This window comes from Camelus ferus, chromosome 12 (assembly GCF_009834535.1).
Source record: "Camelus ferus isolate YT-003-E chromosome 12, BCGSAC_Cfer_1.0, whole genome shotgun sequence".
NCBI lineage: Eukaryota > Metazoa > Chordata > Mammalia > Artiodactyla > Camelidae > Camelus > Camelus ferus.
In genome coordinates this window covers 26636308-26653625 of record NC_045707.1, presented here as the reverse complement: position 1 = coordinate 26653625, position 17318 = coordinate 26636308, and the positions used below count along the sequence as shown (strand labels likewise).

Genomic DNA, 17318 nt, shown 5'->3' with positions numbered 1-17318 from the left:
ATATATGAAGCACTTTGAAAAATGGAAAGATATTTCCATGTATAAAAGTTCCCTCATTATGTTCACTCTCAAGCATCTCTGTCAACTAACTCATTTCACTGCCAAAACAGACACTCTGTGGATAATTAAGTTATGGCTATTGTGCTGTTTGGCACTTTTTAAACTGAGGTAAAAGAAAAAGGCTCAGCAAGGTTGTGTTTACACGCATACATTTAAACATGTCTCATGATAGTTGGAAACAGACACAAAAAGAAATGTTTTTAATCCATGTCAAGCATAGAAAATAAATATGCTAGGGATACTATTAAAATAACAATGAAGGTAATGCACAAATTACAGGTTTTACCATTCTAGCCAAAATCTTTCTCAGGCTAACCCTAAAACCCTAGAAATGAAAAAAAAAAAAAAAAGGATAAAAAAGTGAATGGTTCACTTACGACAAATGTTCAATTAAATTCATTTGTGATAAATGAGGTTCTGAGATATATGATGATCTTAGTGTTAAACTTAACCAGGAAACGCTTTAATTGAGCGGCGTGTTTTATTGCTATATACTACCCTGTCTTAATAGAATAAAGCTGTAATTAAAATGACATGCTGTCTACAGTAGCAACTCCTGTGGCTGAAGAACTACATGTGTGTGACATGACCAGGCTTAAAGTTCTGTGGAGCATTTCTTCACCTCATTGACACAACGTGGATTTACATAGATTAGTCAATTCCTAATTTCTATACATAAATACACCTTGTTTAAGCTAGTTTATGTGGAAATCACTGTGAAATTCCAATTAAGTGCTCCATTTTTCCTATGTGCTCCTCCTGCGACAGAAGTCAAATGCTAATCCTGCTGAGCGGGTGATTGCAGGGGTGTTGGTGTGAGGAAATAGCCATTTAAAACAAGGCAAGGCCTTTAAAAAAAAATATATATATATATATACATATATATATGTATATATATATATATAGAAAACACTTTTAAATGTTTGTCAACCACTTTTTAAGCAATGAGCAAAAATGGAAACTCAAGTGTGATAAAAGCCAAGTGACAAGCTAACAGATGTGTTAGAACTTTTGTAAACCATTAAGAACCACTTTGAAGACTCTAAAAAGGGCAGAAAACAAGGCAATTTCAAGCCAATGATATGCGTTTCAAAGCCCATCAGCTCAATCAAGACGCAGTCCCTTTCGCATTTACCGTGTTAGGAACAATTCAGTGCAGGCTTACCGAACAATGTTTATGATACCATTTAAGGAGTGCCTACTATACACCAGGCGCTGGAATGGCTAGGAATTTCGCACCTGCCATTTCATTCATTCATCAACATTCCAATCTCAAGAATGGGTATGCACCCGGAATGTGACGATGACTGTTTTCAGCACATTTTTTAAAAGAGAAAAAACATAAATATTTTAGCATCATATTTAGTTATTGGCCATGAGGGGTAAGGATTTCAGGCACACAGACTGCCAGTTATTCAGGGATGGAGCCTAGAAAATGGATATCTCCACATCGCCCCAGCTTTCCATAAGAGAAAAACAAATGACTTTCCCTATGGAAGAGAAAACACACACTGTCAGGTTCCACAGCGTGATGTCCCGTTCTCAGCACAACACTTCAGGATACTCCAAATTTCATATGCCGCCAACAAACCTAACTTCCAGTTCCTGTGGGAATCTGTTTCAAGTTACAAACAGATGAATTAAAATTTTTGGAACAAAACTATCTGACTCCGAGTGACTAAAATCGCTTATTTGCAGAAAACTTCATGAACTTTTCACTTCTTCATCAGATGTTCTGACTTATCTGAAGACACAGAATCAAACTAGCTATTCATCATTCTGAATGTTTAATTAAGATGGGAACTTAGAGTCAACTCAATAGTGAACTTATCTGATTTTTTTTTTAAACTTAACTAGATGGTTCTGTGACAAAAAGTTTCCCAGTCAAGGCTGGTTACCAGCCTAGCTACAGAGAAATTATTTTTAAAATTCCACAGGCTAGAAAGCAAGCAAAACATTTAAAAATGTTTTTATTATTATTTTCAGTCTTCTTTACTGATGGAGAAGAACAGCAGGTATCTAAGGGGGGTTTGCTGTCATAGCAAACTGTGGCACTAACTGACTTGAGCTGAAACTTTAAAGGAAGAATACTAAAAACCACTAATAAAACCTCCAAATAAACTTCAGGAGCCACTGTGATGCTATGCTGACTGGGCAGCAGATTTTAAGAAGAATGAGGAGAACTGAGAAGAGGTTCCAAGAAGTCTTACAAAGGCAACCAAAGGGGCAAAAAAATACCTCTGGGAAAGAATAAAATGAAACGACTTCAAAAGGATGGTTTTAATGACCTCCTACAAGTGCCGGGTACACGGGAACCTGGACTAGAGAAATCAAAACTTCTGACCTTTAAATACAACACAATTGAACACATTATCTGGAGTACAGTGGACACCCAAAAAAAGACTCTGAAGAATGACAACCATCTGTCTTGAGTAGTAAGACTTAAGAAATATCACTTACGTAATAAGGTGTGTTTGTCACATAGCCTGGAAGTAATTCATTTATGTGATCCACATGCAAACTTCCCTTCAGTCACAAGGGAAAGCAAGTCAGGTCATCCTTTACCTTCCTGCTTGCTGGAAAACAACAGAAGTCTGCATTTTTTTTTTTTTTTTTTTGTCTTGAATATTTCAGAGACAGAAGAACAGAGGCCTTAATGTTCTGGTACAGCTCATGAGAAGATAAATCAGGAATAGTGTCTATTTCTTTGATTCTGTCCTTTTAACTCCATGCATATAACATTTACTGCATATCTATCAAGTGTCACATTAACACCCTGCATGCTGGGACGACAAAGATGAAGATGGAAAGCTTCCCTCCCTGGAAGAATTTCTATTTTTAAATGTTCCTTAACTTCCAGATTTGAATCGGCAGATCAAAGAAATGAAATGCAAATATCTCCACACTCCGAATTCAGTTTTGTTCCATAAAATCTGAGGCATTCCCCAAGGACACGAGATCTAAAAAAATTCGTACTATGTGTTTCCCTAACCAATGTTTCTCAACCCTGAATACACATCAGAATTATCTGAGGTGCTTCTCAAAGATGCTTGGGCCCCACACTAATTGGGTTAAATCAGGCTGGCTAGGAGTGGGCCCCTAGAATAGCATTTTTTCAAAAGCTGCACATGTGATTATGATGTACAGTCAAGATGAGACCACTGGGAACACAAAACAATGCCTGACATGTAGAAGACACTCAGTAATGTCAGCCTTTACGCCTGCCATTACTATGTAATTTGGAATCAATTCTAAGACGACATGAAAAAGAAGCAGCATGGTCCAGACTTCCACTGAAATATACAAGCCAGTACAAAGAAAAGAGTATAGTTAGGAAGCTGTTGTCAAAGAAGGCTTTAAGCAGGAAAAACGTCCCCATCTGGACTTTGATTTGGAAGGTGTTTAGATGGCCAAAGAAGAGAGAGAAGGCACTCTAGGAAGGACAGGTGGCCTGAACAAAAGGAAAGGAGGCAAGGATGGTGGTGACACGTGGGGCAGGTTAAGGGGACCAGCCTGACTGCTGGGACAAGGCCAAGGGTGTGAACATTAGGAATGTGGTTGGAGCTAAATGCCGTTGATGGAATGAAGGTCTTGAAGGACAAACTGAATATTTTTATTTGATCTGCTAGTCAAATGGGGATAATGAAGGTTTTCCTGAATAACTTAATGAAAGCTCTGTTTTTTAAAAACTCACCTAGCAGGAGAGGATGAGAGATGGTGGGACAATGGGGGACTTGCTGAAAGGCTCCTACGGCAGTGAGAGGCTATGTAGCAAGAGGTAACGATAACCGATCGTTTGGACACTCCCATGAGCATCTTCTCCTCTGTCCTCACAACAGCACGTGGGTAGAATCGGGCTTCTCCTCCAGCTGTGGGGCCCTGGTTCACTACTATCATCAAGGGCGGTTCCTACCTCTGCTGCCTGTCTCTTCAAGGGGTCTCCATTAGTGCCGAAAAATGAGCTAAATGTGAGGAAACCCCTTGCTCTTTGTATTATAAAGTCAATGTTACAGAAGAGAATAGCATCACAGAACCATACCCGTACTTCTCAAAACTCCAAAATCCTCAATGCAGGCTCCTTCAGTTCCCAGCTATACCACAGTACGTGATTCACTCCTGCGCTGGTTTACTCCAGCCCGAGACAGACCTGGCGGGAATTGTGTCTCATGATGGTTATCCTGATTTTACCTCGTGGCAGATTTTAAATGGCTGCAAATTACTTGGCACTCCTCCCTTTGAGGGCCACCTGTGTTTCCCCTTCTCTTGTATTTGGGATGGTCCTGCTGCCTTGCTTGACCGAGGGATAGGGAAGAAGTGACGTTCTGGAACTTGCAAGGCTAGGTTATAAGACTTGCAGCTATCGCCTGGGTTTCTTGGAATGTTTGCTCTTAGAACTCTCCCTTTCAGAGCCCAGGCTCCACACTCCAGACACCTGGGAAGTCCAAGGCTGGATGCTGGGACAGCTCTAAGTGAGCTCCCAGACAACAGCCAGCATCACGGTCAGCCACGTGAGTCCCATGGACATCTATCTTCTCAAAGAATAACTAATTCCTTCACATATTTTAATTTAAAAAGTATTAGGGATTTAAAATTTTAAACAACAAAAAATTCTGAGTCTTCTCAAGAGGACCAGCAGAAGCATATGTATTGTATATTCTATTTCTGATGGGCACTTAAAATGAATAAAATCAAGGTCATTACGGCACGGTGCCTGAACATGTGAAAGAAAAGGGAAAAACTGAATTCATCTTCAGAATATTTATAAACAAGAAGGCAATTAAATATTCAGCAATATATAGAAAAGGACCTGAATTTTTTTTTCCTTTCCTTTTCCCAGATGCTTTGATTCTGAAACAAAAGTCTAAAAACTTAACAGAGGCTTTTTGATCTTTGACTTCAGAGAGAATTTTAGTGCCTTAAGTTTACTGTTCACATAACTCACAAAAATAAAAAAGTGTGCCCCTGAAATATTCCCAACTATTAGCCGGTTGACAAAATGAATAATGCTATTAAAAATAAAATCAGTTATGGGAACCTTACATAAAGTGATGAATCACTCAGCATTGCCAAATGAAGTACTGACTGGAGGCTAAAAAGAATGAAAGGGAGGGATTTCATTAAAAGTGGAAACATTACTGAAAGTAAAATAAAATATTTGGAATGAAAAATACAAGGGTCTGGAGAGCATGTTATATGTTAAGGCAAAAATCCAATTTCTTACTGAAAGAGTATAAAATGGAAGCACAATCTAATGAAGTCTTAAGGATTCTAACAAGCATTTCTAGATAAAAATCATATTGTTCCTTTGTACAATTGGCCTTTTTATTCCTGACAGACTCCAGGTGTATTTGAACGAAAACAAAGTCATTTAACGGATTTAAAAATTGTGCATCTTCACTACGCAAAAAAAAAAAAAAAAAAAAAAAATCACTGTAATTAAGAAAGAAAAAACACCTTTATTTAGAGCCTCTGTTATCCCAAGATTAAAGGGATGGACACTATATTAAGAACTACATATCAAATCCCCTCCAAAGATATAATAAAATGGACTGTAACGTTATGGGCAATCAGCAAGAGAACTGGGGTAGTGGAGAGCAGGTTGAGGAGTAAAGGAAGTATTTCCCACCCCTCACCCTAACATAAGGACACATTTGTTTAACTATTGGAAAGACGATACTTCACTTCTGTGCAAACTCTCATAGCCAAGAATCTCAAAGTATTTTAAGAACACAGTGACTACCTACGTTCCTTCCCTTACTTTCAAGTTGCTACCACTTCTATCATTGTTCAGCAGCAAAACTAACCATTGGACGTCTTCTGACAGCAAAAAGAGACTTTTTTTTTCCTGGTGGGCACAAGAACAGGAAAGAGGGGGCTCACTCAAAGGGAATAAATACACCAGAGCCTAAGGCACAGCATTGGTCCAACATCTGAGCCACATTGATGGCAAACAAGTGTAGCAAAAAATCACTGTTGACAATTCTTTTTTTAATGTTCCTTTTTAAAATAATTTCAATTGAAGTATAGTTGATTAACAATGTTGTGCTAGTTTTTGGTGTAGAGCATAGTGATTCAGTTATACATGTATACATTCTTTTTCATAGTCTTTTTTATTATGGGTTATTATAAGGTACTGAATATAGATAGCTCCCTGTGCTACACAGTAGAACCTTGTTGTTTATCTATTTTATATATAGTAGTTTGTATCTGCTAATCCCAAACTCCTAATTTATCTCCCCCACCTGTCCCCTTTAGTAATCATTAGTAAACAGACTCACAGCCGTAGAAGACAATTCTTTTAAATTGCCCAAAACATATAGCATTCTTTGGCTTCCTACATGTAACCCTCAACTCTCTGTATCCTATGTTTTTTTCTGCATAAATCCGTACACAATTTTCTGGGCATTCAAACCAACATACCTCTTAAAATAACGCTTAAATCCCTAAAGTGAGTAAGTGTTAAGGGAAAAGTTCTAAAATGTTCCTACTTGCCTGCTGGATTTGTTCCTGTTTTATTATTAAACCTCAATAAATAAAGCTTCAATACAGGTTAACAGACTAAGATTTCTTGCTGTTAAAACAAAATAGAGAAGAATACTTTAGGGATGGAGAAAGAGATAGGTGCTAAGTTCAGAGGCAAATTAAATGTACAGAAATTGCTACCCTTTTGTAATTTCAACTTAGACATTATTTGGTTGGGAGTGTGGCTGACTCATTCTGTACCAGAAGTAAAAGGACTATCAGTCCTACTGGTTCTCTTTGCTGCAAGAACTTCAGTAACTTGGGGACCATATAACAATTTGTTCAGAGCTGACTCCTTATGAACTATGTAAACATTATTAGTATGTTAATATAAATCTAGAGCTATGTTAAGCAGATTACAAAAAAAAAAAAAAAAAAAAACCCAAAACAGATGTAGTAAGACTATTTCATATTATCTACAAATTCCATCAAAGGATGTGTGGGGTGATGGCCTGAACACAAAACTGCTAGAATGGGTCCCAGCATTATCTTTTTCTGGATCCTCCATTCTCTCTGCCCTCGTTCTGAATCCGCATCAAAGTCAAGATTCTGTGATTTTAATTAGCCAAAACAAACCTAGAGCATAGCCTTAGCAAAAACAAATGACCAACTCTGGCTTATTAAATCAGGTCACAGTCTTCAGCTGAACTTGAAACCCCACTTGGAGCACAGATCCATCTTCTCCTCCCTCCCCAAAATGCCTAAAATGTAAGAGAAGCTATTTCATTGCATGGTTTCAGTGCATCTCAGGGAAAGCGGGGGGGAAAAAAAAAACAACTCTGCCAGTTGGAACAGGAAAACGTAAGTGCAAGCAGTTTAAGACAGAGTCGAGGATTAACAGGTCAATAGTAAGCAGGACTGGGAGGCGCACAAGGAAATTAGAGCACACATTAAGTATTAGGGGTAAGAGACAATCCTTTCAGGGCACCAGAAGAAAATACTACAAATCTGGTTCCACTACGGTACACCTTCCTTGACAAAAGTACTTTAAAAAGAGAACAGTTTAACTCATCTATCCAGAATAAACATTTGATTCCTAATCCTTTTATATGCAGTGCATGGACTAGATTTAATAATCAATAAATTATATTCAGGAAGTTACCTTTATTTCAAACATTTTCTAAAATGTTTAAAATAACAAATGTTATTGAAAATCAAGACTATCTGTTCCACTTATTTGGAAGAAAATTGGTGGCCTAACCAAGAGAAATTTAAATTGTTCCATTCTTTACATTTTAAGACCCTCTTTTATATACAAAAACATGAATATTTTAGCCTAGTGTAATAGTCACCAAATAATAACATTAATGAACTTCTGGGGAAGGATCTCCGATGATTAGGATTCACTTGCAAAACCTGGTTCCCACTAATAAACTGTAATAGATTCAAGATTATAGGGTGAAGCACTGACAGCCATACTTTCACCCATAATCTGTAAATTTGTCACCACTTTTTGGACATAGAACAAGATGAAGGGAAAGGCTGATTTCTTCCCTTACGGGTTCAGGTCTAACATCACAATCTGATTTGTTATCATGATACCTGGCACTGGTTACCCCATCAGCCCTCATTTGTTTTCTTATAACCAATGAAAGTCTAATCTAAGGAATATGAAGATTTGGGGCAATTTTTTTTCTCTTTCACAAGACCATGGATGTGTAAACCGATACTTCAGATAGAAACAAAACTGGCGAGTGGACTTATTATAGAAAAAAATTGGCCTGTTATGAGGATTAAAGCAGCTAACAATTATGAAAATGCTTGGTAAGCCATGAAGTTGGACAGAACGTGGACTGTAAGCTCCACAGGGGCCGAGGCAGTCATTATCCCAGTGGCCTGGAACAGAGCCTGACACATGGGAGACAGTCAGTAAGCATTTGCTGAATGAATGAAGTATATGGTGTAATTAATAGGGGGTAACAAAAATATTGAAGCAGAAATGCATGCAGGGGCATAAATCCCCTAGTTAAATGGTGCTGTATTTCACCAATGCACTTTACAACTCTGCAGTTTTCTTATTCAACATTGAGACTGGTGCACGTCATAAACTAAGGTTGAGAAAAAAGGGGTAACCAATACAATGAAATGATTAAAAAATCACATTTTGGAATCCACTCCTAAGTTTTGTCTGAAGGATCAGAACTGGTTGTTCACTGACATTTCAGAAAGAAATACTGGTATTTTTCTGAAAACAGTAGCTTTTCTAAATCTCCCTTATACTCTTTACAGAACATCAATCACTATTTCAACCTCATCTAATTTTCAGGTGATAGCTAACACTGTCAGCACTCATTATAACTTCATAATTCTACACAGTATAAAAGAATGCCCAAAATACTTGGTAAGGCAAGAATCTCTCATTTAAATAAAACCGGAGCAGTGTTCACAAGCTACGTTCTCTGTCAAATGATAAAAGTAAATGGATGTAAATGCTGCATGTTTGTGGGTACAAATTTACAGGGTTTTAATCTTTTGAAGATATTTTTCAGGTTTCAAAAATTAGATGCACTCTTTACAAGAATGATTTTTTTTAAATAAAAAGTTATTTGTTCAAATAAAAATTAACCTAGGAGAACATCAACTCTTCAATGAGGACTAAATAAAATATTAGGAAAAATATGTGGTTAAACTGTATTAGAATACTTCAAAGTGAAATATGAATTCTTATACTTTAATTACTCCAAAAAGCATTTTTTGCATTTTGATACTTTAATAAGTGTACAAGACTGAATATGCTCTTGAAAATAAAAAGAATATAGTAAGGAAAACCTTTACTCAAAAACTGCAATATTTTGAATAAAAATAGTTATAAAAAGTTATTTTTCAGAGTTATTAAAATATCTGCATTTGATTTGCATTTAGTTTATTTAAATTTAATCTGGAAAATCTACAAAGGTTAAAATTAACTTTTCTGAGTAGCCAATCATGTTCAAGAGAAATTTAAGAATTCTTGAAAAATACTTCTCTGAATGCAATGCCAAATCGCCAAACGTTATGAAAATCACCAAATTTTTTTTAAAATGTTATTTTTATTAGACATTATTTACTAGCTCTTGTCTAAATGAACCTGCTTTATAATGTTTCTAATCTTCTTAGTACTTCAAAAAGAACAGAGTGGCCTAGATTTCCCAGGCACATAAACTTTGCTATAACTGTATTCGTTCCTCTCCCAGGGTGCAAAAAGGCTGCCTAGAATTTAGGTTTTACACTATGTGAATGAGACCGGTGCTCATATAATTATATTTGTTCCATTCTGTTAGTAACTATTTCAAACTGAAAGACCAGGACAGGTTCTAAACATGTTAAATTCTATAAAGCCATTAGCAATACATTTGATCCGGCAGTTTGCTGGGACAATGGAATCTGCTGAAAAAGCGTCTATTAGTCATTCTGGACAAACCCACAGGGATTAAAAGAATGAGTTAAGATCGTCTAAGGACGCAGTAAAAAATAAATAATTAATCCAACTGGATCTCAGCTTCTGAGACTCTAAGAGGCTTTTTCCCTTTCTCACTGCCAATTTCGGCTGCCCCTACTTAAGCTTTAGCTAATATTTGACCAAACTGTCCGCATCCTCTTCCTAGTTACATCACTTAGGTTTTATGCGGGAATTAAAACAAACCAAAATTGCCGTTCTTTTGGTAAATTCTCATTTATTGGTGAACTTCCTACTCCAAGTGCCAATTCAGCTTTCGGCTCAGCACGAAGACAAAGTCGCCCTCGATTTCCTTGCGCCTTAGTGACCCAAAATACAAGAGTGGAGAAAGCCAAAACTTAGCGCAACTCTCCTTCCGAAGGTCTTTTCGGGCGATCTCCAACAGCCCCGACCGTCGCAACAGTTTGAGAGGCAGAAGCCCCCGAAACCGGCCGCGCGGGGCTCTCCAAGCCAAGAACTTTCCAGCAAGCGGGTGCCACGCGGCCTCCGGGACAGGAGCGGGCGGGCAGAAACGCTGAACTTGGGAAACCCCGTGAAACTGGTTCAGCGAGCCGGGAGGTCTCAGGAGGGGGCTGCCCTTTCCGCTAACACAAGGAGGTGCCCTCGGGGTTTCTCCGGAAAGGCCCGAAAATCAAGGTAGCCCTGCCACTTGTTGAAAGAAGGGGACAGAGGAGAAGCTGCTGGGATGGGATGAGGGGGAGGTCACAGTTAGTGGCAGTACTCTCCTTACCCCGGAGGCGGCATCTCCGTTGGAGCTCGAGATGCCCTCGCACGGTCCCAGGCCAGGGCGGATGGATTCCTGCACGCGCGGGAGGGCGCGCTCAAATCGCGGGACCCGCGGGCCAGGAGGCACAGCGCGCGGCTGGGGAGGGGAGAGCAAGCTCACCTGGGGCTGATGGCTGGAAGGTACAGTCTCGGTCCCCCGGAGTCCGGCCCGGCAGCCTGGCGCCGTCCGCCGAGGGGCTGAACACCTGAAACGCCCACCGCGTGCCGTAGGGCGCCCCGCCCGGGCTGACCGGTTCGGCCGCGGGGCACAGCTTGAGGGGAACCGGGCTGGCGGGCAGGGGCCGGACCTGCGCGCCCGCGGCGAGGGTGGCGGCCGGGCCGTGGGGCGGGGGCGGGGGCAGCCCGTGAGGCTGGGCGCCTCCAGCCCGCAGCAAGTTCTCGATCAGGAAACTCTTGCCCAGGTTGCCGAAGCCCGGCGCGGCGGGGAAGTTCAGGAGCGCGGAGGAAGCTACCACGTCCCAGTAGGCGCCGGCGTGGGCCGCCACGGCGCTGGGGAGCATAGTGCGGCGTCCGGGCCGGCTGCACGCCCGCCTCCAACCCGCGCCCCGCGCGCCGCCTCCCGCCGCCGCCGCCCGCAACGCTGGAGCGCGCTCAGCCTGGAGAGGAGGCGAGGACACCGCGGACGCCCGCAGGCTTGCAACGGTATTATTTTTTTGGGCTGGGCGGTTTTTTAAAGGAGGGGAGGAGTGAGTGTGGGAGGGGGGAGCTGTGCGTTTCAGTGCAGGCTCTGGGGGCGCCGGGGGAGTCCCTCCCGCTCTCTTTGCAGAACCGTACGGGTTTGTTTTTTTTTTTCTAGAAGGCTGGAAGGTGTGTCCAACCCATCCATTCATGTCACCCGGCCCGCAAAGTGACAGACGCGGCCAACAATAAAGGCAACCCCGAGAGTCCAAGCTTTGGCAAGGGGAGGGGACGCGTAGCGGGAGGAGGCGGGCGTGGAGGCGACGCGAAGCCGGCGGTCGCCCCCCTCCCAGCGGCCCTGCCGACCCGGCCCTCGCTCGGGAGCCGGCGCAGCCCCCGGGGCGCCGGGGCGCGTGGACGCCGGCCAGGAGCGCCCGGAGCGCGGGCGGCGCTCGCATCTGGGGAGCGCTGGGCGCACCACCTGTTGCGCGCGACCCCTGGCTCTCCAGTGTTGATGTCGCTTCAAAAGCGGTTGGCATCCGGGGGAAGTGAATGGGAGTCACTAGTGTCTTGAAGGGCCATAGTCATCGGAGAAAGTCACACGTCTTGCTGAGACTGTGGTGGTGGTACGAATGAAAAGTTACCTTTTCAAGAGTGGGGTGTTTGCGTATTGGGTAGCCCATGGGGCTTCGTTGTTTTTGTTTTGTTTTGTTTTTAAGAGGAAAGGAAATGAGTTTTTCTTGACGATCTTTTAAGAAATTTCTCAGTTTTCATTTCTCAGTTTACAGCAGTTCATTTCCGGTTGCTTTTTAGTAAGATTTGACTTAGGAATCACTCTAGAAGAGGTGATCTAATGCATTTTGATCTAGAAAAGGGGGTCTTGGAGTTGGTTAAATGGCAAACGACGGCAAGAAAGCCACCACCAAATCAAAGGTGTTTGAGTTCTCTGCAGAGAAACCAGAGCCGAGAACACTGAACTCTTTAGGATTACAGCTGCTCTTTTTTGTTTTCGGTTTTCCCTAGAAATGTGTGTATTTTTCAATTTATTAACAGTCTAAATAGGGACTAGACAGGTGAAAAAAAGCATGTGTGTCATTAAAAGTTCCGTTAACCGCAAGGCAACCGCAAATCTCCTTATTTTGGAAACTGTCAATGGAGTGTTCAGACTGTGAGTCCTCTGTCAATTGACACTTACCATTGCCACTCTCTTGTGCAAATTTAGATGAATTTATTTAGAACACAGTTTTTAAAGGATGTCTGCAAAGTTTGGGAGTCACATGTGTAGTTTTACTCTTTGCCCTAAGAATAATTTTGTCCCTAGCTTCAATTTACTTAAAACCTGGCTAGAGTTGCCAGGTTAATGAGATAAAGTCAAAAAGTCACTTGGTTGATTTGTGTTGCATTGGCACTTGGTCTGTCTAAAACTTTTTAAAGTTCCATCTTCCCCACCGGCTAGTAAATGGGGACGAACAAGGGAGGCAGAAACCAGTTCGTGGATGTTAGAAGGTCAGTAGAAGGTGAGAGATTGAAGAGACAGTGGGGGGAGAACTAAAGGGTCATAGGTTAAAAGAAGAGGTAATACAGTGGTACGATGAGGAAAAAAAAAGAGGTACCACAGACAGAAGGCTGAAGGTCAACAAGAGATGGGAGTCCAATGGAGCGAAGAGCTGATGAGCCTGCACAGGCTGGGTGGGCTGTTCCTTGGTACGGGAGTGGTCCAGGCCCAAGACCCATTTTCATACTGCCGAATGGGGAATGAAAGACTGCCTTTCCCAACAGTTCTCTTTATCTTCAATTAACATCCATTTTTGAGTGAGTCAATGGACATTAAAAATTAATTTTTCAGTAGATAAGTAGGTGGTGTTTCAGATGTGGAGGAAAGCATCCCCACCTTCACATGAAAGCCTGTAACTTCCAGAAAGGAGCCAAAGGCTTCATTCTGAACCAGTCCTGCATTCAGTCACTGACTTAGAGAACTCATTGCCCAGAGCCAGCTAGAGGGTTAGCAGTATCTGGGGCTGGAACGCTGTCACATTTCCTTCAGCGAACCTTTCTTATAGGATGGGAACTTGAAAGGGCCGAGAGCTGGACATCATTGAGCTTCCAAAACCTATCACAGGACCGTCTCTGTCCCTGCTTGCGCATATATGTTTAAATGTGTGGTGGGATTCAGTCTGACACTTGCTTTCACATCCGGTGCTAGTAGGGTTATGAGGATGGCTCTCTATCCCTTAAAGTGCTTAATTAGCTGCTGGGAGCTATTGCTATTTATGCAGAAGAAAGTAATAATTGAGAATGTTTTCATTCCTTGAAGGACCACTTTGGCCTATGCGGAGATCTGGTCCCCCGGAAACCATCATCACAAACTCAAATGCCTTCAAGGTCAGATGGGGAGAACCTCTGGGACAGCCAAGTGTAAAATAATAGTGCAAGTTAGCTATTAAAGAAGGCAGGGAGTGGGAGAGGAGGAGGGGAGCCCACCAAGCAAAGTGTATGCCTAGACCTATGTTGTCATTAGGCTAGAGAAGTAGGCTGGGGCCAGGTTGTGCCTTGCATGTAGCACTCAGGACTTTGGACTTTGTCGTTAAAGCAATGAGAATGGGCATAAGGTAAAAAAGACTGTAACTATGTGTGGTGACGGATGTTAACCCAACTTATTATGGTAATCATTTTGCAGTATATACATATATCAAATCATTATGTTGTATATCCTAAAACTAATAGAATGTTGTATGTCAGTCATATCTCAATTTTTCAAAAGCCATGAGTTGTGATCTCATTTTTGCGTTTTAAAAGACCATGCCTGGGATATGGAGACTGAAGACTCTAATTGGAGACCATTAAAGTAATCCAGATGAGAGGTCCTGGGTGTTTGGGCTGGGTTTGTGGTAGTGATGATGGAAAGAAGCTGGAGGATTTGAGAGCTATCTAGAAGGCATCTGTGAATTTAGAGTCTCTCCTACAGAACCAGCGTGCTTAGTTTTATCAGACTGTGAGGACTATAGATCCATCGTGTTTCCTGATGTGTTTTCAAAGCCAAGAAGTTGAGCTAATTTTAGAGTTCAATTGCAGTAACTCCCTTAGCCTTTGTTTCCTTCATCTCCGTCCTCTCCTCAGTTCACATTAGATTTTTTATGTTGATTTTGATGTTTCTGTCGTGTGTGTATCCATCTAGCGTGTCTCCTCAAATCCTGTAAGTAATAAACAAATGAACGCACGTATTCACAGTATTTCGGCTAAGAATTACTTCTGGAATGGGAGTCTGAAGAAGCTTTCCATTCCTCCAGAATCAGCAGAACTCTTCCCTTTGGGCAGGAAGGTCTCTGTGCTTGGTGGAGAGAGAAGCGTTCTCAGAGCCTCAGTAATACAGACACTGGATGGTGAACTCCAGGGGGAATCGCTGACCACCCATTGGCAGGCTCTGAGCACCGGCTCCAACAATCAGACAGCTTTAAAAAAGAGATGCGATCATGAGGAAAGAGGTTCTATTCTCATCTGAGAGGAGGAGATTCAGGGACCCACTGTAGCCCTTTCGTAACCTGGAAATCTGGCTGGGGCAGGATGACGCAGGGAGGGACACATACTTCCCAAGAACTGCTGAGTGTGTTGACTTTCTCTGCAGCCCAGCACCCACTCACGACTCAGAGCTTTGGACCGATTACATCCTAATGCTTGAGTTAGGGGGGAAATAATCTTTTTTAAAAAGCACAGGAGTATGTTAAGAGTTAGTTATATTCAGCCTCCTCAATAATCATCCCTCAAGTGAATTCCATGCAGTTGTATTCTTTCCTAAATTTTCTCCCATCCTGTCTGCCCCATCTCACCCCCACGTACTCTGGGATCTTTGAAATAAATTCTAAAACTCTGGCTCAGCGCTGAAGGACACTTATAATTATGTTTTCAGTTTTGATCTGGCAGGACTCACGCTCCTATTGTCCTGCTCTCCCTGCACGTGTCTTTCCTGGCTGGCCCTGTTGGCGAGGGCGCCTTACTTTGCCGTGCCTCGGGCAGCGTTCCTCTCCGTGCCCTGCATGCGGTCTTCAAGCTCTATTTTTCCGACTTTCTTCCGTAACTGGGAGGCTTCCCAGTTTCCTTCCAGGCCATTCAGTTTCCCTGGCATTCCTTGCTCATTGATCATTTCGAACCCCTTCTCCACTTGTCCTGCTTGGCCCGAAGTGAAATGGGAGAACGACTGAAAGATTTTGAGGAAATTACTCTGGACGCTGCCGAGCAGCGGCCTTTAAGCTTTTCTCATGAGCTCAGTGTCCTCAGAGTCACAGGTGCCTCTCATTCATATTGTAATCCTGCCGAGTTTTCTGGTGGGCCCTGAATTGCCACTTTGGACAGAAGGAAGGATGCACAGTGCACTGTGAATTTTGTCACTTTCCCCCACGTTTACACCAAAGCAGTCCCTTTGGATGAATGTTAAGTTGTTTACATTTACTGCCAAAATTATGAAGTACACAGAGAGAAGTTAATCCTCCATGAAGCTCTGCCCTAAGACTGAGTCCAGGCTCTCTGAACCGAATGTAGGTGTGTTAATCTGCTTGCTGCAGAGTGTCATGTCTTTGGTGAGAATTTGCTTCATGTGAAATATAATAAGCATTTTAGGCAAATAAACAAAAATTAATCCCTAGAGTTTTTTCCCTAAGTCCCCCGTCCTCTGTTTGCCAGAGCTTTGATTTATTTGGAAACTAGAGTAATATTACAAAGCTTCTGAAGTAAGCATCGCTGGAAAGTCAACTGTTTCAATTGTGTGGCGTCATTCTCCAGTGACCTTCCTTATGGTCCTCAAATGCCCTTCCTTTTTTCAAGTTCATACATGTATTTCACTCTCTCCACCATTCCGTCTGCTGATCACCCCCAGCCCCAATCCAACACTTCTGCCCTGGCTACACTGTCTTCCTTTAGCCCGCACCACGTGGCCAGCCATCCAGCTGTGACCTTGTTAAATGGCCACCACTTAAATGAATGACACACCAACATCTTCATTTCTTCTCACACTGCGATCATGCAGTGTTTAATTAGCTAGGTTGTCCCAATGTCTCACCTTTCTAATAGAGTGTAATGACTGATTAGTCCTCTGATTAGGATTCTTATTCTATCTGGAAATAATAAGCTTTGATCTCTTTAAAATATGCTACACCTCTGACTTCTTAAGAATTCAGAATGGCTTCTCCTAGGCAACACTCCGTGAATGTAAGGTTTTACTAGACTTGTTCCAAGTGGATACACTGTTCAAAGATAGGGATAGGCTAGGTCATGCCCTGGTAACACATGACTCCAAAATCAGAATGGCTTAAAGCAGTAGAAGTTCATGTCCATCTTTGGTGGACTCACCTCAACATAGAATTGATTCCTGGACTCAAGCTGTGGAGTCACCTCTGTCTGAAATAATTCTGGCCTTTTTGGTAGAAGGAAAAGAAAATATAGCAAAGCACATACTGACTCTTAAAATTTCTGCCCAAAAGGGGCACATTTACCTTCTGCTCACATGTCACTGGCCAAAGCAAGTCACATAACCATGCTTGACTTCAGTAGGGTGAGGAAATAAATCTTCCCATAGGGACAGGCACTGTATATCTGTGAATGTAATAAAATATACTAACTACAGTATCCTAATCACGTAATATACTGTGTCAACTAGAAATCAAAACATACTTATAGTACTACTGGGTTATAAAAACCAAAGGAAAATATGATGATATAGAACAGTAAACTCAGTTTATCATATAAGGAATTATCTTTGGTTTTGGTAGGTAGTAACAAAGCCTCATAATAATGCAATTAAATACCTATTTCACTTTTTTTCATTTATTTCTATTAATTATCTGGATTTTTCTTACTTTGCCTAAGATAACTGTTAAATTGAGACAGCACTGAAAAATTTCTAGTG

General features: G+C 41.7%; 1 protein-coding gene and 1 long non-coding RNA gene across 2 annotated transcripts in view; one reads left to right on the top strand and one right to left on the bottom strand.

Annotated features, from left to right (window-relative positions):
- Positions 1-11352, bottom strand: part of DBX2 (developing brain homeobox 2) — a 30912-nt gene extending 19560 nt beyond the window's left edge. The window contains exon 1 of the mRNA XM_032493265.1: positions 10905-11352. Coding sequence (XP_032349156.1) covers positions 10905-11304 — 400 coding nt within the window. The 5' untranslated portion in view covers positions 11305-11352. The remainder of the gene's footprint in view (positions 1-10904) is intronic.
- The window catches only part of LOC116667643, a 104389-nt gene continuing 97189 nt past the window's right edge, over positions 10119-17318 (top strand). Inside the window, exons 1-2 of the long non-coding RNA XR_004324572.1 lie at positions 10119-10654; positions 11206-11446. This is a non-coding gene — a long non-coding RNA (uncharacterized LOC116667643). The remainder of the gene's footprint in view (positions 10655-11205; positions 11447-17318) is intronic.